Source organism: Salvelinus fontinalis, chromosome 17 (genome assembly GCF_029448725.1).
Source record: "Salvelinus fontinalis isolate EN_2023a chromosome 17, ASM2944872v1, whole genome shotgun sequence".
In the NCBI taxonomy this organism is placed as follows: domain Eukaryota; kingdom Metazoa; phylum Chordata; class Actinopteri; order Salmoniformes; family Salmonidae; genus Salvelinus; species Salvelinus fontinalis.
Window position 1 is genome coordinate 11,504,982 of NC_074681.1, and position 17,751 is coordinate 11,522,732.

General features: G+C 41.5%; 2 protein-coding genes across 4 annotated transcripts in view; one reads left to right on the forward strand and one right to left on the reverse strand.

Annotated features, from left to right (window-relative positions):
- The window catches only part of LOC129813690 (G-protein-signaling modulator 2-like), a 31,458-nt gene extending 16,772 nt beyond the window's left edge, over positions 1–14,686 (forward strand). For both annotated transcript variants that reach the window (XM_055866107.1, XM_055866108.1), the window contains 8 exons: positions 985–1,108; positions 1,536–1,651; positions 1,950–2,214; positions 6,984–7,196; positions 7,395–7,574; positions 11,432–11,570; positions 11,678–11,886; positions 13,571–14,686. In XM_055866107.1, coding sequence (XP_055722082.1) covers positions 985–1,108; positions 1,536–1,651; positions 1,950–2,214; positions 6,984–7,196; positions 7,395–7,574; positions 11,432–11,570; positions 11,678–11,886; positions 13,571–13,729 — 1,405 coding nt within the window. In that variant the 3' untranslated portion in view covers positions 13,730–14,686. The remainder of the gene's footprint in view (positions 1–984; positions 1,109–1,535; positions 1,652–1,949; positions 2,215–6,983; positions 7,197–7,394; positions 7,575–11,431; positions 11,571–11,677; positions 11,887–13,570) is intronic.
- Positions 14,687–15,054: 368 nt separating this feature from the next.
- Positions 15,055–17,751, reverse strand: part of LOC129813691 (WD repeat-containing protein 47-like) — a 28,301-nt gene continuing 25,604 nt past the window's right edge. For both annotated transcript variants that reach the window (XM_055866110.1, XM_055866111.1), the window contains exon 17: positions 15,055–16,412. In XM_055866110.1, coding sequence (XP_055722085.1) covers positions 16,270–16,412 — 143 coding nt within the window. In that variant the 3' untranslated portion in view covers positions 15,055–16,269. The remainder of the gene's footprint in view (positions 16,413–17,751) is intronic.

Genomic DNA, 17,751 nt, shown 5'->3' on the forward strand with positions numbered 1-17,751 from the left:
TTAGGTACCGAGATGAGATCCTCAGAGCCCTTGTGAGACCATATGCTGACACATGCACATTTGTGGCCTGCTGGAGGTCATTTTGCAGGGCTCTGGCAGTGCACCTCCTTGCACAAAGGCGGAGGTAGCGGTCCTGCTGCTGGGTTGTTGCCCTCCTACGGCCTCCTCCACGTCTCCTGATGTACTGGCCTGTCTCCTGGTAGCGCCTCCATGCTCTGGACACTACGCTGACAGACACAGCAAACCTTCTTGCCACAGCTCGCATTGATGTGCCATCCTGAATGAGCTGCACTACCTGAGCCACTTGTGTGGGTTGTAGACTCCGTCTCATGCTACCACTAGAGTGAGAGCACCGCCAGCATTCAAAAGTGACCAAAACATCAGCCAGGAAGCATAGGAACTGAGAAGTGGTCTGTGGTCACCACCTGCAGAATCACTCCTTTATTGGGGGTGTCTTGCTAATTGCCTATAATTTCCACCTTTTGTCTATTCCATTTGCACAACAGCATGTAAAATTTATTGTCAATCAGTGTTGCTTCCTAAGTGGACAGTTTGATTTCACAGAAGTGTGATTGACTTGGAGTTACATTGTGTTGTTTAAGTGTTCCCTTTATTTTTTTGAGCAGTGTATATATACAGTGGGGAGGACAACTATTTGAATACACTGCCGATTTTGCAGGTTTTCCTACTTACAAAGCATGTAGAGGTCTGCAATTTTTATCATAGGTACACTTCAACTGTGAGAGACGGAATCTAAAACAAAAATGCAGAAAATCACATTGTATGATTTTTAAGTAATTAATTTGCATTTTATTTCATATATATTATATACACACATTTCAATTAACAGGTATGCTATCACTATTGTACAATGTAGAAAATAGTCAAAATAAAGAAAAACCCTTGAATGAGTTGGTGTCAACTTTTGAATGGTACTGTATTTTTAAACAATGTTTATTTTCAATGGTTTGTCTGTATTGTCAGAGCAAACTTATCCATAGTGAAGGAGCTTGGAGATTGTGCCGCCCAGGGCCGAACATACGGTAACCTTGGCAACACACACTACCTGTTAGGAGACTTCCGGAATGCAGTGGCCTCACATGAACAGGTAATTATAATTGGATCAAAGTTTATAACCTATCATTAAGTGCTGGATTCAATCAAAACTCTACTGCTGTAGCATATAAAACACACACTTACCCTATGGCCAAACAGAATAGTGTGGGTTTACGTACTGTAGTAGAAATACCAGTTAGACTCCCTTCACTGGAAGATGAGCAGTAGTTTGTACACAAAGGAACTCCAGAAACATTACTTAGGCAGTTTTGATTAAGTCCAGCCATTAGCCTTTTGTCAGATATATTTCTCTTTTCAATGGTGCTCTGCAGTTCATTATAATGTCCTGTATAGCTCATTTCAATCCAGAAAGACTGGAGGTAAACATATGACACAATGGAAGACTAGAGTCGCTGGATGTACCGAGACCAAGGTGTTGTAATTGTGTGTGTGTGTGTGTTCGTCCATTTCTTTCCCAGCGCCTCCAGATTGCCAAGGAGTTTGGCGACCGCTCGGCAGAGAGAAGGGCCTACTGCAACCTGGGGAACGCCTATATCTTTCTGGGGGAATTTGAAGTGGCAGCCGAGCATTACAAGTGAGCCAAACCCCCAGCCCAACCATTCATCTTCTCTTAATGAAGTTCACTCCCCCTGAGAAAACAACACTTCTTTCAGTGTGGAGGGTGTAACACTGTTAGAACACCGTAGGGTTTCAGGAGAGAGATGGCAGCAGCCATGCCTCAAAGGACACAATGTCAAGAGAGACAGAAAACAGATTAGTTTGTGTGTGTCTGCATGTGTGCATTCATATACTAAACAACATTTCAGGAACAGAGTAGCCTTTGGGGTGTGTGTCACTCTGAATGAGAGCCAGTGATCTGTTGTGGTTGTCAGGAGGACTCTGCAGCTGGCCAAACTGCTGAAGGACCGGGCTGTAGAGGCTCAGGCCTGTTACAGTCTGGGAAACACCTACACATTGCTCCAGGACTACGATAGGGCCATAGACTACCACCTCAAACACCTCATCATCGCACAGGACCTCAGCGACAGGATCGGTGAGGGCCGGGCGTGTTGGAGTTTAGGGAACGCTCACACAGCCCTGGGGAACCATGACCAAGCCATGCACTTTGCTGAGAAACACCTGGAGATCTCCAAAGAGGTAGACTACATTATCATAAAGTATCATGAGTAGGGCTGTTGCGGTGACCGTATGACCGGCAGTCACGAGTCATGAAGGCAGTCAAATTCCATGTGACCGTTTAGTCAAGGTAATTAGGCTTCTCCAAGCTCTGGTGCTGCTGATGGTCATTAGTAGCATACCAAACTTGCTAACTGCCTGGTACTCAGAACTCTATTGTCCCTCTAATCATTCTGACATCAATGCAAAAAAAAAAAAATCTAATAAAACACTAAATGAGAGTCCATGAGCTCAGGTTGCGCAACATTTCTATAGGCTATGCAATTGGCGAGAACAGTAATGGCCTCTACTAAAAAGAGGAGGATTCCATGATTTCTATAGGCTAGGCCTACTATATTTATTTCTCAACTTTCCTAATATTAAGCACATTGCTTCTCTTTACAACAGAAGCCTACCTTGCTTGCATGAAAATTAACTATTTAAGTGCATAGATGACATGTATTTTCTCTCACTGCTCCTGTTTTGAGACCGGTGCATGATAATGGTCCATTCTATATCAAAACAAAATGTCACACATAAACTCAGCAAAAAAAGAAACATCCCCCTTTCAGGACTCTGTCTTTCAAAGATAATTTGTAAAAATCCAAATAACTTCACAGATCTTAATTGTTAAGGGTTTAATCACTGTTTTCCCATGCTTGTTCAATGAACATGCACCTGTGGAACGGTCATTAAGACACTTAACAGCTTACAGACGGTAGGAAATTAAGGTCACAGTTAAGAAAACTTAGGACACTTAAGAGGCCTTTCTACTGACTCTGAAAAACACTAAAAGAAAGATGCCCGGGGTCCCTGCTCATCTGCATGAACGTGCCATAGGCATGCTGCAAGGAGGCATGAGGACTGCAGATGTGGCCAAGGCAATAAATTGTGGTCTGCACTGTGAGACGCCTAAGTCGGAGCTACAGAAAGGAACAGCTGATCGTCCTCGCAGTGGCAGACCACGTGTAACAACACCTGCACAGGATCAGTACATCCGAACATCACACCTGCAGGGCAGGTAAAGGATGGCAACAACAACTGCCCGAGTTACACTAGGAACACACAATCCCTCCATCAGTGCTCAGACTGTCCGCAATAGGCTGAGAGAGGCTAGACTGAGGGCTTGTGTAAGCCTGTTGTAAGGCAGGTCCTCACCAGACATCACAGTTGCACAAACCTACCGTCGCTAGACCAGACAGGACTGGCAAAAAGTGATCTTCACTGACGAGTCGCGGTTTTGTCTCACCAGGGGTGATGGTCGGATTCGCGTTTATTGTCGAAGGAAGGTGGAGGGTCCGTCATGGTCTGGGGCGGTGTGTCACAGCATCATCGGACTGAGCTTGTTGTCATTCCAGGCAATCTCATCGCTGTGTGTTACAGGGAAGACATCTTCCTCCCTCATGTGGTACCCTTCCTGCAGGCTCATCCTGACATGACCCTCCAGCATGACAATGCCACCAGCCATACTGCTTGTTCTGTGTGTGATTTCCTTCAAGACAGGAATGTCAGTGTTCTGCCATGGCCAGCGAAGAACCCGGATCTCAATCCCATTGAGCACATCTAGGACCTGTTGGATCGGAGGGTGAGGGCTAGGGCCATTCTCCCCAGAAATGTCTGGGAACTTGCAGGTGCCTTGGTGGAAGAGTTGGGTAACATCTCACAGCAAGAACTGGAAAATCTGGTGCAGTCCATTAGGAGGAGATGCACTGAAGTACTTAATGCAGCTGGTGGCCACACCAGATACTGACTTACTTTTGATTTTGACCCCCCCCCTTTGTTCAGGGACACATTATTCCATTTCTGTGGAACCTGTTCAGTTTGTCTTAGTTGTTGAATCTTGTTATGTTCATACAAATATTTGCACATGTTAAGTTTGCTGAAAATAAACACAGTTGAGAGTGAGAGGACGTTTCTTTTTTTTGCTGAGTTTATTATTCAATTTGGGATCTATCACATCCCACAACCGTCCCAGACTATGTTTGGAATATTTATTTCTCGCACATTATTGAATAGGTTGACTTTTGTACTAAGGGGGATAGTAGATTGACATAGTGCTTTTGTTGTTCGTTAGGCATACATATCTTGTTGGTTGATTAAAGTAAATGTGGACAGTTCTTCCAGTATCTTTTAATATGCACCTCGGAATTGGATAAGGACTGCGCAGTTGCGTCCCCGATGTGTCTGTCTTCACTTGTAGCCTGTGAGAAGTACCCGATCACGTGATGAAGAGCCTTGTTAGTGATTGGTCCTTCGGAGTGTGCAGCACTCACAGGCTAACCATACCGCTCGCGTTGCAAAATAAATTAAGAAATCTATGTTATTCAATTATTGCACACACACTGCTCTCGCGCTAACGAGCGTCTGCGTTGCCAAGGGCTAAAATAGAAATCAGTTATATTTCTGACGCAGATCGCTTTGCAAGTCCCGCCTCTCCCATCTCCTCATTGGTTTATAGAAGCGGGTACCCAAGTGCCATCTCTATACCCACGTGGGTGACTGAAAGACGAACGATGTCCGTGTCGGTAATGCATCTAATTTATGAAAGTTGTCAATCGCAATATAAAGTCAAGAGAAGAAAAAGCCTGGAAGGAGATGACTAGAAACGATTCGGTTGACCGTTTTATGTGTGGATTAATTGGTGGAGTAGAGGACCTTGTGCAGTTCAGGTAAAATAACAACTCAATGTTTATATCTCAGGACAAATTAGCTAGCAACAGCAAGCTAGCTAAATAGGACAAATTAGCTAGCAAGTGCAAGCTAACTAGCTAAACTGACATAAATGTTTAATGCTTTTCGACCTGTCCCCAAATTAATATAATTGGTTCAGAGTTTGTTTTGCTATTTTAACCTGCGTGTCGTGATCGCGTTTGGTGTGGGGGAACAAGATATATTTATGCACGATGGTGCACGCGCGCAGCTGGTTAAGGTTTCGTGTCAGGGAGAAGGGCACAACGCAGCACTCTGGGCTAAGGGGACAACGGCCACTGGACGCAAAAGGCATGGAATTTTTGGGGGTGCATTACGGCCACAAAGGGGATGCCACCGTGAAATTCAAGGCATTATCAAGTGCTTGTCAAATTGTGAATGAGAGACCTGATGAAGTGTGTACAGCCTGCACAAAAAACAAAGCAGAGCTCATGCCTTTCAAGTTACTTTTTTCAAGTCATCATTAGTCTCATCATGCAGGCTTAGAATGTATTAAAAATCTAAACGTATAGCCCATTGTTTGTAGAACAACTAAATTTACATTAATAACTCTAAGCATATAGGAGTACCTATTTCTTTGTTAACTGCTCAACACAGATTACCAAATGTGCGCACTTCCTCAAATCGTTTGGAGAAAATACACTTTCTATTTTAAAAAAGAAAGTAGGACCCAGCCACTCTTCATGTAATTATCGCTGCATGGCCTTCGTCAGAGTACAAAGAAATGATAATACAATGTCCTCTTAAGCAGCTTTTTCCAATCATTCCTGATTTGAAGAGGGAGTGGTTACAGCATTCATTGGACAACACCTAGCATGCAATACTATACACATTAAAAAGTGAAATACTGTAGATATGTTATCAAAAATGTAACTCCAAGCTAAAAGCATCAGAACCCCTAGAAAGGTAGTTCAACCTTGAATAGGAGAACCATCTATTCCATAGTACCCTAAAACACCTAGTGGCCATTTTTCTCTATTGCCCTGAGCTATGTTTTGGACTGTTGTTGTCTGTCTTTGCTGTGTTCTAGTGTACTATGGAATAGATGGCTTTCCTCTTCTTGGTACTTTGCCCAGTCATATTTAAGGTTAGAACTTCCTTTCTAGGTGTTCTAGCTTTGGAATTGACTTTTTTGATTAGATATTAAAAAGGGAAATACTGTAGATATGTTTAGTATTGCTTACTCTGTGTTGTCCAATGAATTGTGTAACCACTCCATCTTCAAATCAGGGCTGATTGGAAAAAGCTGTTCAAGAGAGGACATTGTCAGGGAGTACAAATAAATGATAATACAAAAGCCATGCAGCCGAAAGGCGGCTGAGTTTTTAAACCTTTTGTTTCCATCTAACATGCCATACCAATAAAGGCATTGTAATTAATTATATGAAGAGTGCCTGGGTCCTCCATTCTTTTTGATAACCAATTGACCCTTTTTACCAAAGAGCACCTTCTGTCTACCAACATCTACTATTGTCTACCTTAGCAGCCCTTCTCTTTCTATTTTGTTCAGCTTCGTTCAATTGTATTCTTCATACTATAAAATAATGGCACGGAATTCTAAGCAAATCTTGTCTGCTAAATTAACTAGTGTAGCCCACAGCCAAATCAGGGCCTAACAGAAGGACAACTCAGAGTATGCTATTCTGCTCTTCTGAAATAGACTACATTTTCTTAATTTCATGTTTCTTTAGAGCTGTCTAAAATAAATCATGGATTGATTGTGAAGGTGTAGGCTATATTATTATTTTATTTTTAAATGTAGATGTTCCAATGGTCTGCATCCGTGGCTTGTAGGAAGCAAGGAGATGCTAATTACGGTCAATTACCATGAGACTGACAGTTATTTGCTTGACAATCACCGGCTGATGAAATTGTGTGACGGCCACAGCCCTAATCATCAGACCCACCTCGTGAGTAGGACCACAATTTTATACTGAATCCTACATTTGTGGTCAGCTAAAACTCATGCTCGTAGAAACCCTATCCATGTAAAAAAGTGTCTGATTACATCAAGGTCGATCCTAATTTAGTGTGTGTTTCAGACTGGGGACCGGAGTGGAGAGCTCACAGCCCGTATGAACGTGTCAGACCTGCAGATGGTCCTGGGGCTGAGCTATAGAACCAACGACTCCACCCTGTCTGAGAACCCCGTCAAGGACATCGACTACAACCTGCACGGGGCCAGGCCCAGGATGGGCAGACGGCACAGCATGGAAAACCTGGAGCTTATGAAACTCACCCCAGACAAGATCAACGTAAGTTACTGGGTTCAAAGGTGCAATCTGTAACTTTCTATTCCCTAGGCTTAGTGGCAATTCAAAGTGCACTTTTGGCCTGAAATGAGTGAAATTACACATTGCATCTTTCAAATGTTTTGTATGTATAACGTCAATTCTCTATTTGAGGTGTTTGTGATGTGTATTCACAAAGTGTGTCTCTCCTCTTGTCTCCAGGCTCAGAAGTGGACCAGTGACATCCTGACCAAGCAGTCTAAACCCACCCTGGCTAAGAGCTCCTCTAAGTTGTTCTTCGTCAGCCGTCTGCGGAGCAAGAAGCACAAGGCTGGGGGCTCCAGTAAAGTCCTGCAGGACACCAGTAACACCTCACAGACCCCCGCACAGGGACCACAGAAGGTTAGAGGAAAAACATGATTTATCTAGTCCTAAAGTAACTCTTAGCCATTAACCATTCTCCTAGTTCTGAAACTACTACTACTTATACTTCTACTGACTACTTTGTCTACTATACTCTACTGACTACTTCTACTACTGATACTCTTCTACTACTATATTCAGACTACTACTATACTTTACTACTGATACTCCACTGACTACTTCTACTACTATACTCTACTACTGATACTCTTCTACTACTATACTGACTACCTCTACTACTGATACTCTTCTACTGATACTCTTCTACGACTATACTGACTACTTCTACTACTGATACTCTTCTACTACTATATCCGGACTACTACATTTACATTTACATTTAAGTCATTTAGCAGACGCTCTTATCCAGAGCGACTTACAAATTGGTGCATTACTACTATACTTTACTACTGATACTCTACTGATACTCTGACTACTTCTACTACTGATACTCTTCTGCTACTATGCTCTACTACTAATACTATTTTACTATACTATTCTACTACCATACTCCACCGACTACTTCTACTACTATACTACTGACTACTTATTCTACTATACTCATGATACTCTTCTACTAATACGATCTGCTGACTACTTTTACTACTGTACTACTGATACTCTTCTACTAATATACTCTACTACTGATACTCTTCTGCTATACTCTACTGACTACTTCCACTACGATACTCTACTGACTACTTCCAATACGATACTCTACTGACTACTTCCACTACGATACTCTACTGACTACTTCCACTACGATACTCTACTGACTACTTCTACTACTATACTCTTCTACCATTATACTCTACTGACTACTTCCACGACGATACTCTACTGACTACTTCCACTACGATACTCTACTGACTACTTCTACTACTATACTCTTCTACCATTATACTCTACTGACTACTTCCACGACGATACTCTACTGACTACTTCCACGACGATACTCTACTACTATACTCTACTACTGACTACTTCTACTACTATACTCTTCTACTACAATACTCTACTACTGATACTCTTCTACCATGATACTCTACTGACTACTACCACTATAGTCTGACTACTACTGATACTCTACTGACTACTCTACTACTGATACTCTACTACTATCCTCTTCTACTACTATACTCTTCTACCATTATACTCTACTGACTACTTCCACGACGATACTCTACTACTATACTCTACTACTGACTACTTCTACTACTATACTCTTCTACTACAATACTCTACTACTGAAACTCTTCTACCATGATACTCTACTGACTACTACCACTATACTCTGACTACTACTGATACTCTACTACGATACTCTACTGACTACTTCTACTATTATACTACCGATACTCTTCTGCTACTATGCTCTACTACTGATACTCTTCTAGGACTGACACTCTTCTATCTATTACTATACTATTCTACTACTGATACTCTACTCTTCTATCTACTACTATACTATTCTACTACTGATACTCTACTCGTCTACTACTATACTCCTGACTACTTCTACTACTATACTCCTGATACTCTTCTACTCCTGATAATATTCTACTACTGATACTCTTCTACTACTGATACTCTACTGACTACGTCTACCACTATACTCTACTACTGATACTCTTCTACTACTATACTCTACTACTGCCACTCTTCTACTACTATCACTATTCTACTACTATACTCCTGACTACTTCTACTCTTCTACTCCTGATAATATTCTACTACTGATAATATTCTACTACTGATACTCTTCTACTACTGATACTCTTCTACTACTGATACTCTACTGACTACTTCACTCTACTACTGACTACTTCTACTGACACTCTTCTACTACTATTCTCTACTACTATACTTTTCTACTACTGGTACTCTACTACTATACTCTTCTACTTCTGATACTCTACTACTATACTCCTGATACTCTTCTACTCCAGATAATATTCTACTACTTCTACTACTATACTCTGACTACTACTGATACTCTACTACGATACCCTACTGACTACGTCTACTACTATACTACACTACTGATACTCTTCTACTACTATACTCTACTACTGATACTTTTCTACGGTACTCTACTGACTACTTCTACTACCGATACTCTACTACTGATATACTTCTACTGTTTTCTACTGACTACTTCTACTACTATACTCCTGATACTCTACTGACCACTTCTACCACTATACTCTGACTACTACTGATACTCTACTACGATACTCTACTGACTACGTCTACTACTATACTCTACTACTGATACTCTTCTACGGTACTCTACTGACTACTTCTACCACTATACTCTGACTACTACTATACTCTACCGACTACTGATACTCTACTAATGATACTCTACTGACTACTTCTACTGCTGATACTCTTCTACTACTGTATTCTACTGACTACTTTTACTACTATACTCATGATACTCTTCTACTACGGTAGTCTACCGACCACTTCTATGACTATACTCTGACTACTACTGATACTCTACTACTATACTCTACTGTCCACTGATACTCTACTGACTACAATATTCTACTACTGACATTTGTCTACTACTATACTCTACTACTGATATTCTACTACTATACTCAACTGACACTCTTCTACTACTGAAACTCTGACTACTCTTCTGCTACTATACTCTTCTACTACTGATACTCTACTACTACACTCTACTGACTACTTCTACTACTATACTCTACTACTGACTAATTCTACTACTATACTCCTGATACTCTACTACGATACTCTTCTACTATCCTCTACTGCTATACTCTACCGCTGATATTCTACTACTACTATACTCTACTGCTGATACTCTTCTACTACTGATAATCTTATATTATACTCTACTGACTACTTCAACTACTGATACTCTACTGACTACTACTTCTACTGATACTCATACTGACTACTGATACTCTACTACTTCTACTATAGTCTACTGATCTCTACTACTACTATACTCTACTGCTGATACTCTACTACTGATACTCTTATATTATACTCTACTGACTACTTCTACTACTGATACTCTACTGACTACTACTTCTACTGATACTCTACTGACTACTACTTCTACTGATACTCTACTGACTACTACTTCTACTGATACTCTACTGACTACTACTTCTACTGATACTCTACTGACTACTACTTCTACTGATACTCTACTGACTACTACTTCTACTGATACTCTACTGACTACTACTTCTACTGATACTCTACTGACTACTACTTCTACTGATACTCTACTGACTACTACTTCTACTGATACTCTACTGACTACTACTTCTACTGATACTCTACTGACTACTACTTCTACTGATACTCTACTGACTACTACTTCTACTGATACTCTACTGACTACTACTTCTACTGATACTCTACTGACTACTACTTCTACTGATACTCTACTGACTACTACTTCTACTGATACTCTACTGACTACTACTTCTACTGATACTCTACTGACTACTACTTCTACTGATACTCTACTGACTACTACTTCTACTGATACTCTACTGACTACTACTTCTACTGATACTCTACTGACTACTACTTCTACTGATACTCTAATTACCACTACTACTTCTACTATAGTCTACTGATCTGTACTACTACTAAACTCTACTACTACTCTACCATGCTGCTACTACTACCAATACTACACTACTATCACTACTATACTCTACTACTGATACTACCAATAATACGTCTACACCTCTACTACTTATAGCTTATTAAAGTGTGGCTATTATGCTTACCCCCACTTTTCATTGTAGATCATAATAAAGTATTTAATTCTCACTCAGAGGGCCAGTCCAGACATGCTCGGGGACGAGGGCTTCTTTGACCTGCTGAGTCGTTTCCAGAGCAACAGGATGGACGACCAGCGCTGTTCCATACAGGATAAGAGCTCCTCTGACTCTCCAGCCAGAGCCATGAGGAAATGTAAGAGTAAACACACACTGTTATATGACCTTGTATGACTGTTTATACCTGCTTCCAACGAAATCCATGGCAAAAATGCGCCTTTGATCCCTCCCTCTCTCCTCCAGCTGTGTCAGAGTCAGCGGCTGTAACAGGCCTGGGTTCTGGGTCTGGTTCCCAGGGTTGCCGGTTAGAGGACGGTGGAGGTGCTGGGGGTAGTTTGCCCGTCCTTCGGGTCCACCAGAACAAAAGCCAGGCTGTCCTCAACCACCTGATGGCCAATGCAGATGACGCTGAGCCTGACGATGACTTCTTCAACATGCTCGTCAAGTGCCAGGTGTGTATTAAATACAATGGGCTCCAATACTGGCACCCCTGACTGGCAATGCACAAACAATGCTTAAACAAATATAAACAATATCATTATAGAGAAACTCAAAATACCAACATGTGAGAAATACTGTACTTTAATGTTTCAATGGAACCAAACAAAATAATTTATTGATTTAATTAAAAATCAATGTCCTCCAAATCAAGGTTTCACAATTAATGGCACCCTTAAAGATTATTGTAAATAACATCTAACAAAATTAAACCACAAATTAAATTCCACTTAATTAAGTTTATCTAAGTCTTAAGGAACTATATTGAGCCAGTACATCACTTCCTGTTTCACTAGGGTATAAAAATGAGGTAACACACATGCAATATCTCGCTGTCATCCAACACCATGAAGAAAACAAAAGAACTGGCAGTTCATAGACCTTCATAAATCTGGTAATGGCTACAAGAAGATCCACAAACGATTGAATATACCACTGAGCACTGTCAGGGCAATTATTAGAAAATGCAAAAGATATGGAACAGTTGAAAACCTCACGGGTAGAGGACGCAAATGCATTTTGCCCCCCAGGATAGGGAGAAGGATGGTAAGATAAGCAACAAAATCCCCAAGAATCACTGTGAAAGAATTGCAGGCCTTGGTGGCGTCTTGGGGTCACCAGGTTTCAAAAAGCACCATCAGACGCCACCTCCACATCCACAGGCCCTTTGGAAGGGTTGCCAGAAGAAAGCCCTTTCTGACCCCAAGACAGACGCAAGCGCTTGGAGTTTACCAAATGTCATTCAAATTATGATTGGAAGAAGGTGCTCTGGTCAGATGAGACCAAAATGTAACGTTTTGTTCAGATACAGCATCAGCATGTTTGGCGTCAAAACAGAGATGCATACAAGGAGAGGCACCTCATACTCACGGTGAAATATGGAGGGGGGTCAGTGATGTTTTGGGGCTGTTTTAATTACAGAGGACCAGGGGCACTGGTTAAGATTGATGGCATAATGGATTCTACCAAGTATCAGGCAATTTTGGCTGACAATCTGGTTGCCTTTGGCCAAGTCCCAGCCTTCTTGGCATAGGTGGACTTTCCAACAAGACAATGACCCAAAACATACCTCAAGATCCACACATGGTTCTGTGATAACAAAATCAATGTTCTGCCATGGCCATCTGTCGCCAGACCTCAATCCAATCGAAAACCTGTGGGCTGAGTGGACAAGCGCAAACCCAAGAATGTGAAGGATCTGCATAGAAGAATGGTCCAAAATCCTTCCAAATGTGTTCCTTAACCTTGTCAAACATTACAGGAAAAGAATCCACGCTGTTATCCTTGCCAGAGGTGGTTGCACTAAGTAGTAAATGAGTAGTGCCAATAATTATGAAACCTTGATTTTGGTTAAATTTATTTTGTATTAAATACTTTTGGTTGGTTCCATTGAAACATGAATAAAGTACAGTATGTCTCACATGTTGGTATTTAGAGTTTCTCTATAATGATATTGTAAGTATTGTTTGTGCATTGCCAGTCAGGGGTGCCAGTAGTTTTGGAGCCCACTGTAGGCCACTTTTCATTAGGGTGGTGTTTAGTAGGTCAGGGCACATTGTAGCAAAAATTACATCTCAGTGTTTACATTGAAATTGATCCTTCTCATATAGGTAACAGTTTCTCCTATCCCTCTCTCAGGGTTCCCGTCTGGATGACCAGCGGTGTGCCCCTCCCCCAGCACGTGGCCCCACTGTCCCAGACGAGGACTTCTTCAGCCTCATCATGAGGTCCCAGGCCAAACGCATGGACGAGCAGCGGGTCACCCTGCCCTCTGCAGCACGGCCATGCTCCAACTGAGCCTTGCCCAAGGAGAGGGCCCCCGATGGCGGGGGGAAAAACCCAGGAGAGTGAGCCTCTCTGGAGGTGAACAGTGTGGAAGAGGAAGGGTGTTTTGTATTTGTCCATGACATTGATGCTATTTTACATTGAAAAGTTAGTCTATGGTCTTTTCTCTACGTAGCAGAGACTGTGTTGCTGGTAATCATCGATAATCCTGCCCGTGGTGGGATTCAGAAGCCTCATGTTTCCCAGTTGAAAGCACTGCTAGCATTAATGTAGGTGCCTATAGGGAACCACAGTGGAACAGTCAGGAACTCTAAAAGAAACCCACTGAAGGGTTCTGGAATATGGAACCATCTTTCCTTATGGGGAATACTCGACATGTTGTGAAACTGCACAGACAAACATGATGCCCTGAACCTACTCATCTTATGTTAATTATGTACTCCATAGAATTTTACTACCATCACCTGAAAATGTATCTTTAGATATGAGTCTTGACTGCAGTGTATTTATTCTACCATTTATTTCTAAGCTCTTGTACTGCCATTTCACCTCACTTTGAGGTTGATTTGATTTTGCACCAGATTTTTCTGAAGTAGACTAGACTGTTACAGCACTCTTTCCAGCAGGTAGCCTAGCGGTTAGAACGTTGGGCCAGTAACCCAAAGGTCGCTGGTTCGAATCCCGAGCCGACCAGGTAAAAAAATAAATATCTGCCGATGTGCTCTTGAACAAGACACTTAACCCTAATTGCATCTGATAAATGTATTTAATTGTCTGTATGATAGAAGTTGTGGTTATGAATGGCGGGATGGGATACCTCATTTAGGTAAGGATTTACAAAAAAAGAAAATGCTCTCAGGCTTAATAATCATTGATAAAATAATGAATTTACCCGTGGATGTGTACAGTCCCTGATGCTCTTCTGTACTTCCTATGACATCAGAGGAATAAAGCTTCATTTATTTAGTATAGAAATTGTTTTGTCTTTAATGGCTCACCAAACCCAAAGTTGAGTTAGCTGGAGCGGTGTCGAAGCACAGCTTTCCACAAGGCAACTATGAAATCACCTACCAAACCATACATCAAATTGTATTTGTCACACACATGGTTAGAAGATGTTATTGCGAGTGCAGCGAAATGCTTGTGCTTCTAGTTCTGACAATTTCTCCTAGGAACGCGAAACGAGGCGGCCATCTGTCGGCGCCGGAAGTATGCTTACATCTTATTCCTAAAGTTCTTGAATGATACATTTCAAACTTCAGACCTTTTTAGTGTGTACTAACTAGAGTCCTATGCCATTGCATAGTATATCCTATCAGGAGATCACACTAGTTCAGTCAAGGGTCAGAGGCTTTTATTTAGATACCACAGCAGCGATCACACTTTTTCATTTCTCTCAGTCACTTTTTAAAACAAGTTTTATAAAAGCTAAATACAAGAACCACCATCTTATTTCATATCAACAGAAAATCATGACTAGACATACAATAACAAATTATAAATAAATACATTTATTGGTTTGGCCTTATTTTAAAATTGATGAACAAAGCCTAAAACTCAAGCCTCAAGTGTCTGGTGCAAACCTAAGAAACAGAACTAACGGAAGCAATACAGGTTCACAAATGTGATGTAGAGCAATGCCATGCTTTTTGTAAGATTTCATTGTGCATAAGAATCCCTTTAAAAATGGTCAAAGACTGCCTTCTAGGTAACAACCAGTAACATTGCAGAACTAAGTAAAACTATACAAGTGATTGTTGCTTACAACTTAACTGTACGCTGCATCTGGCCAAGCAGATGTAGCTGTAATTCCCTTCCATGTCGATATAAAACAAGTATTTTATTTTTCCATTTGATAGCTAGCCAATGCAAGAAACATCTGCCTGAAGACAGCATTTTTTTACAAAGCCAGTGACGCGATAGGCAAACTTGCACAGTAGTGTTAGACATGGGAAAGTTCCACATTAGGGGTATACTAGTAGTATTGACAACAGCTAATCAATCTATAGCTGGTTGATCGAAGCAACAGATTCAACTCGATAGTTGATATCCCACACTGATGCAATGAACCACACACACAGTCAGCAGTTTAGATCACAACATTGGTTTCTTCTCAAATAATAGCAGCATGGTAACAAGCTGTAAAAAGCACACTGATGACTGTGCAAACTAATGAGGAATGTACATTTTGTTTCTGGAACGATGTCACAGATAAGTTCAACTTTGACCCCGAAATGGAGAGGACCCACGTGGGTTTCTGTATTGATAAAGCTTTCTTGTGGAAACTGGATAACTCAAGGCACCGTAGCGAAACATCTCCAGGTGGGGCACGTACCCCATTGTACCCCATCCCCCCAGACACACCTGTTGAACCACTGAGTACAGGATGCATTTGCCAGAGTGAGTTGTTCCCAGAAGCAGTGAGGGGAGCCGAGCATGACATGAAATCAAACCTTAAAACGTCTAAAAGATACAACCACTCGGACTTCACTCCAGAGGGATAAACCGTCCTGTTGGTTGCAAGTGGTGAGGGAGTGTAGAGTGCGTGGGTACTAGGGGTTGTGTGTCCAGAGTGTGACGGTACGGTCAGCGGAGGAGGAGAGAAAGGACAGGTCGTGTGTGTGCCACCTGCACTGGATCACCTTGTCACCGTGCTCCCCTACCAGAGTCAGGGGCAACGGCTTCGTCAAGTCACCTGCACAGACAAAAACACTTTTTTATATATTGTGTGTACAAACAGCCTAAATACATGTGCTTGGACTGGTGAGCAGGGATGGCACACTGGCCAGATAGGCTAGCTTCAGTTCCATCCTGGATAGTGATTCCTCATAAGTCATTGAAAACAGCTAAACCAAATAAATACGTCTAGGTTTTTTTTGCTTTATGATTAGACCAACAAATCACACACAACTATCACCAGAGACTATTTAGCGACTGTCTGAAATGCCGTCCTAGTCCCTACATAGTGCATTGCTTTTGACCAGAGTTCTATGGGCCCTGGTTGAAAGTAGTGCACTACAGTGCCTTCAGAAAGTATTCATACCCCTTGACTTACTCCACATTTTTTTGTGTTACAGCCTAAATTCAAAATATATATCTTTTTTTTTTATCAAATCTACACAATACTCTATAATGACAAAGCGAAAACAGGTTTTTAGAAATGTTTGCAAATGTATAAAAAAAAAAAAAAACTTATTTACATAAGTATTCAAATCAAATGTTAGTCATATGAGCCGAACACAACAGATGTAGACCTTACAGTGAAATGCTTACTTACAAGCCCCTAACCAACAATGAGTTTAAAAAATACAAGTAACAAGTAGTTAAAGAGCAGCAGTAAAACAACAATAGCAAGACTGTATACAAGGGGTCCCGTTAGTCAATGTGCGGAGCACCGGTGTCGAGGTAATATGTAGAGTTAAAGTGACTACGCATAGATAGAGTAGCAGCGGCGTAAGACCCTTTGCTATGAGACTAGAAATTCTGTTTCCATTGATCATCCATGATGTTTACACAACTTGATTGGAGTCCACCGGTGGTAAATTTAATTGATTGGACATGATTTGGAAAGGCACACCCCTGTCTATATACGATCCCACAGTTGACAGTGCATGTCAGAGCAAAAACCAAGTCATGAGGTCAAAGAGTTTTGTCCGTAGAGCGCCGAGACAGGATTGTGTCGAGGCACAGATCTGGGGAAAGGTACATTGAAGGTCCCCAAGAACACAGTGACCATCATTCCTAAATGGAAGAAGTTTGGAACCACCAAGTCTCTTCCTAGAGCTGGCCGGTCGGCCACATTGAGCAATCGGGGGAGAAGGGCCTTGGTCCGGGAGGTGAACAAGAACCCGATGGTCACTCTGACAGAGCTCTACAGTCGTGGCCAAAAGTTTTGAGGATGACACAAATATTGATTTCCACAACGTTTGCTGAATCAGTGTCTTTAGATATTTTTGTCAGATGTTACTATGGAATACTGAAGTATAATTACAAGCATTTCATAAGTGTCAAAGGCTTTTATTGACAATTACATG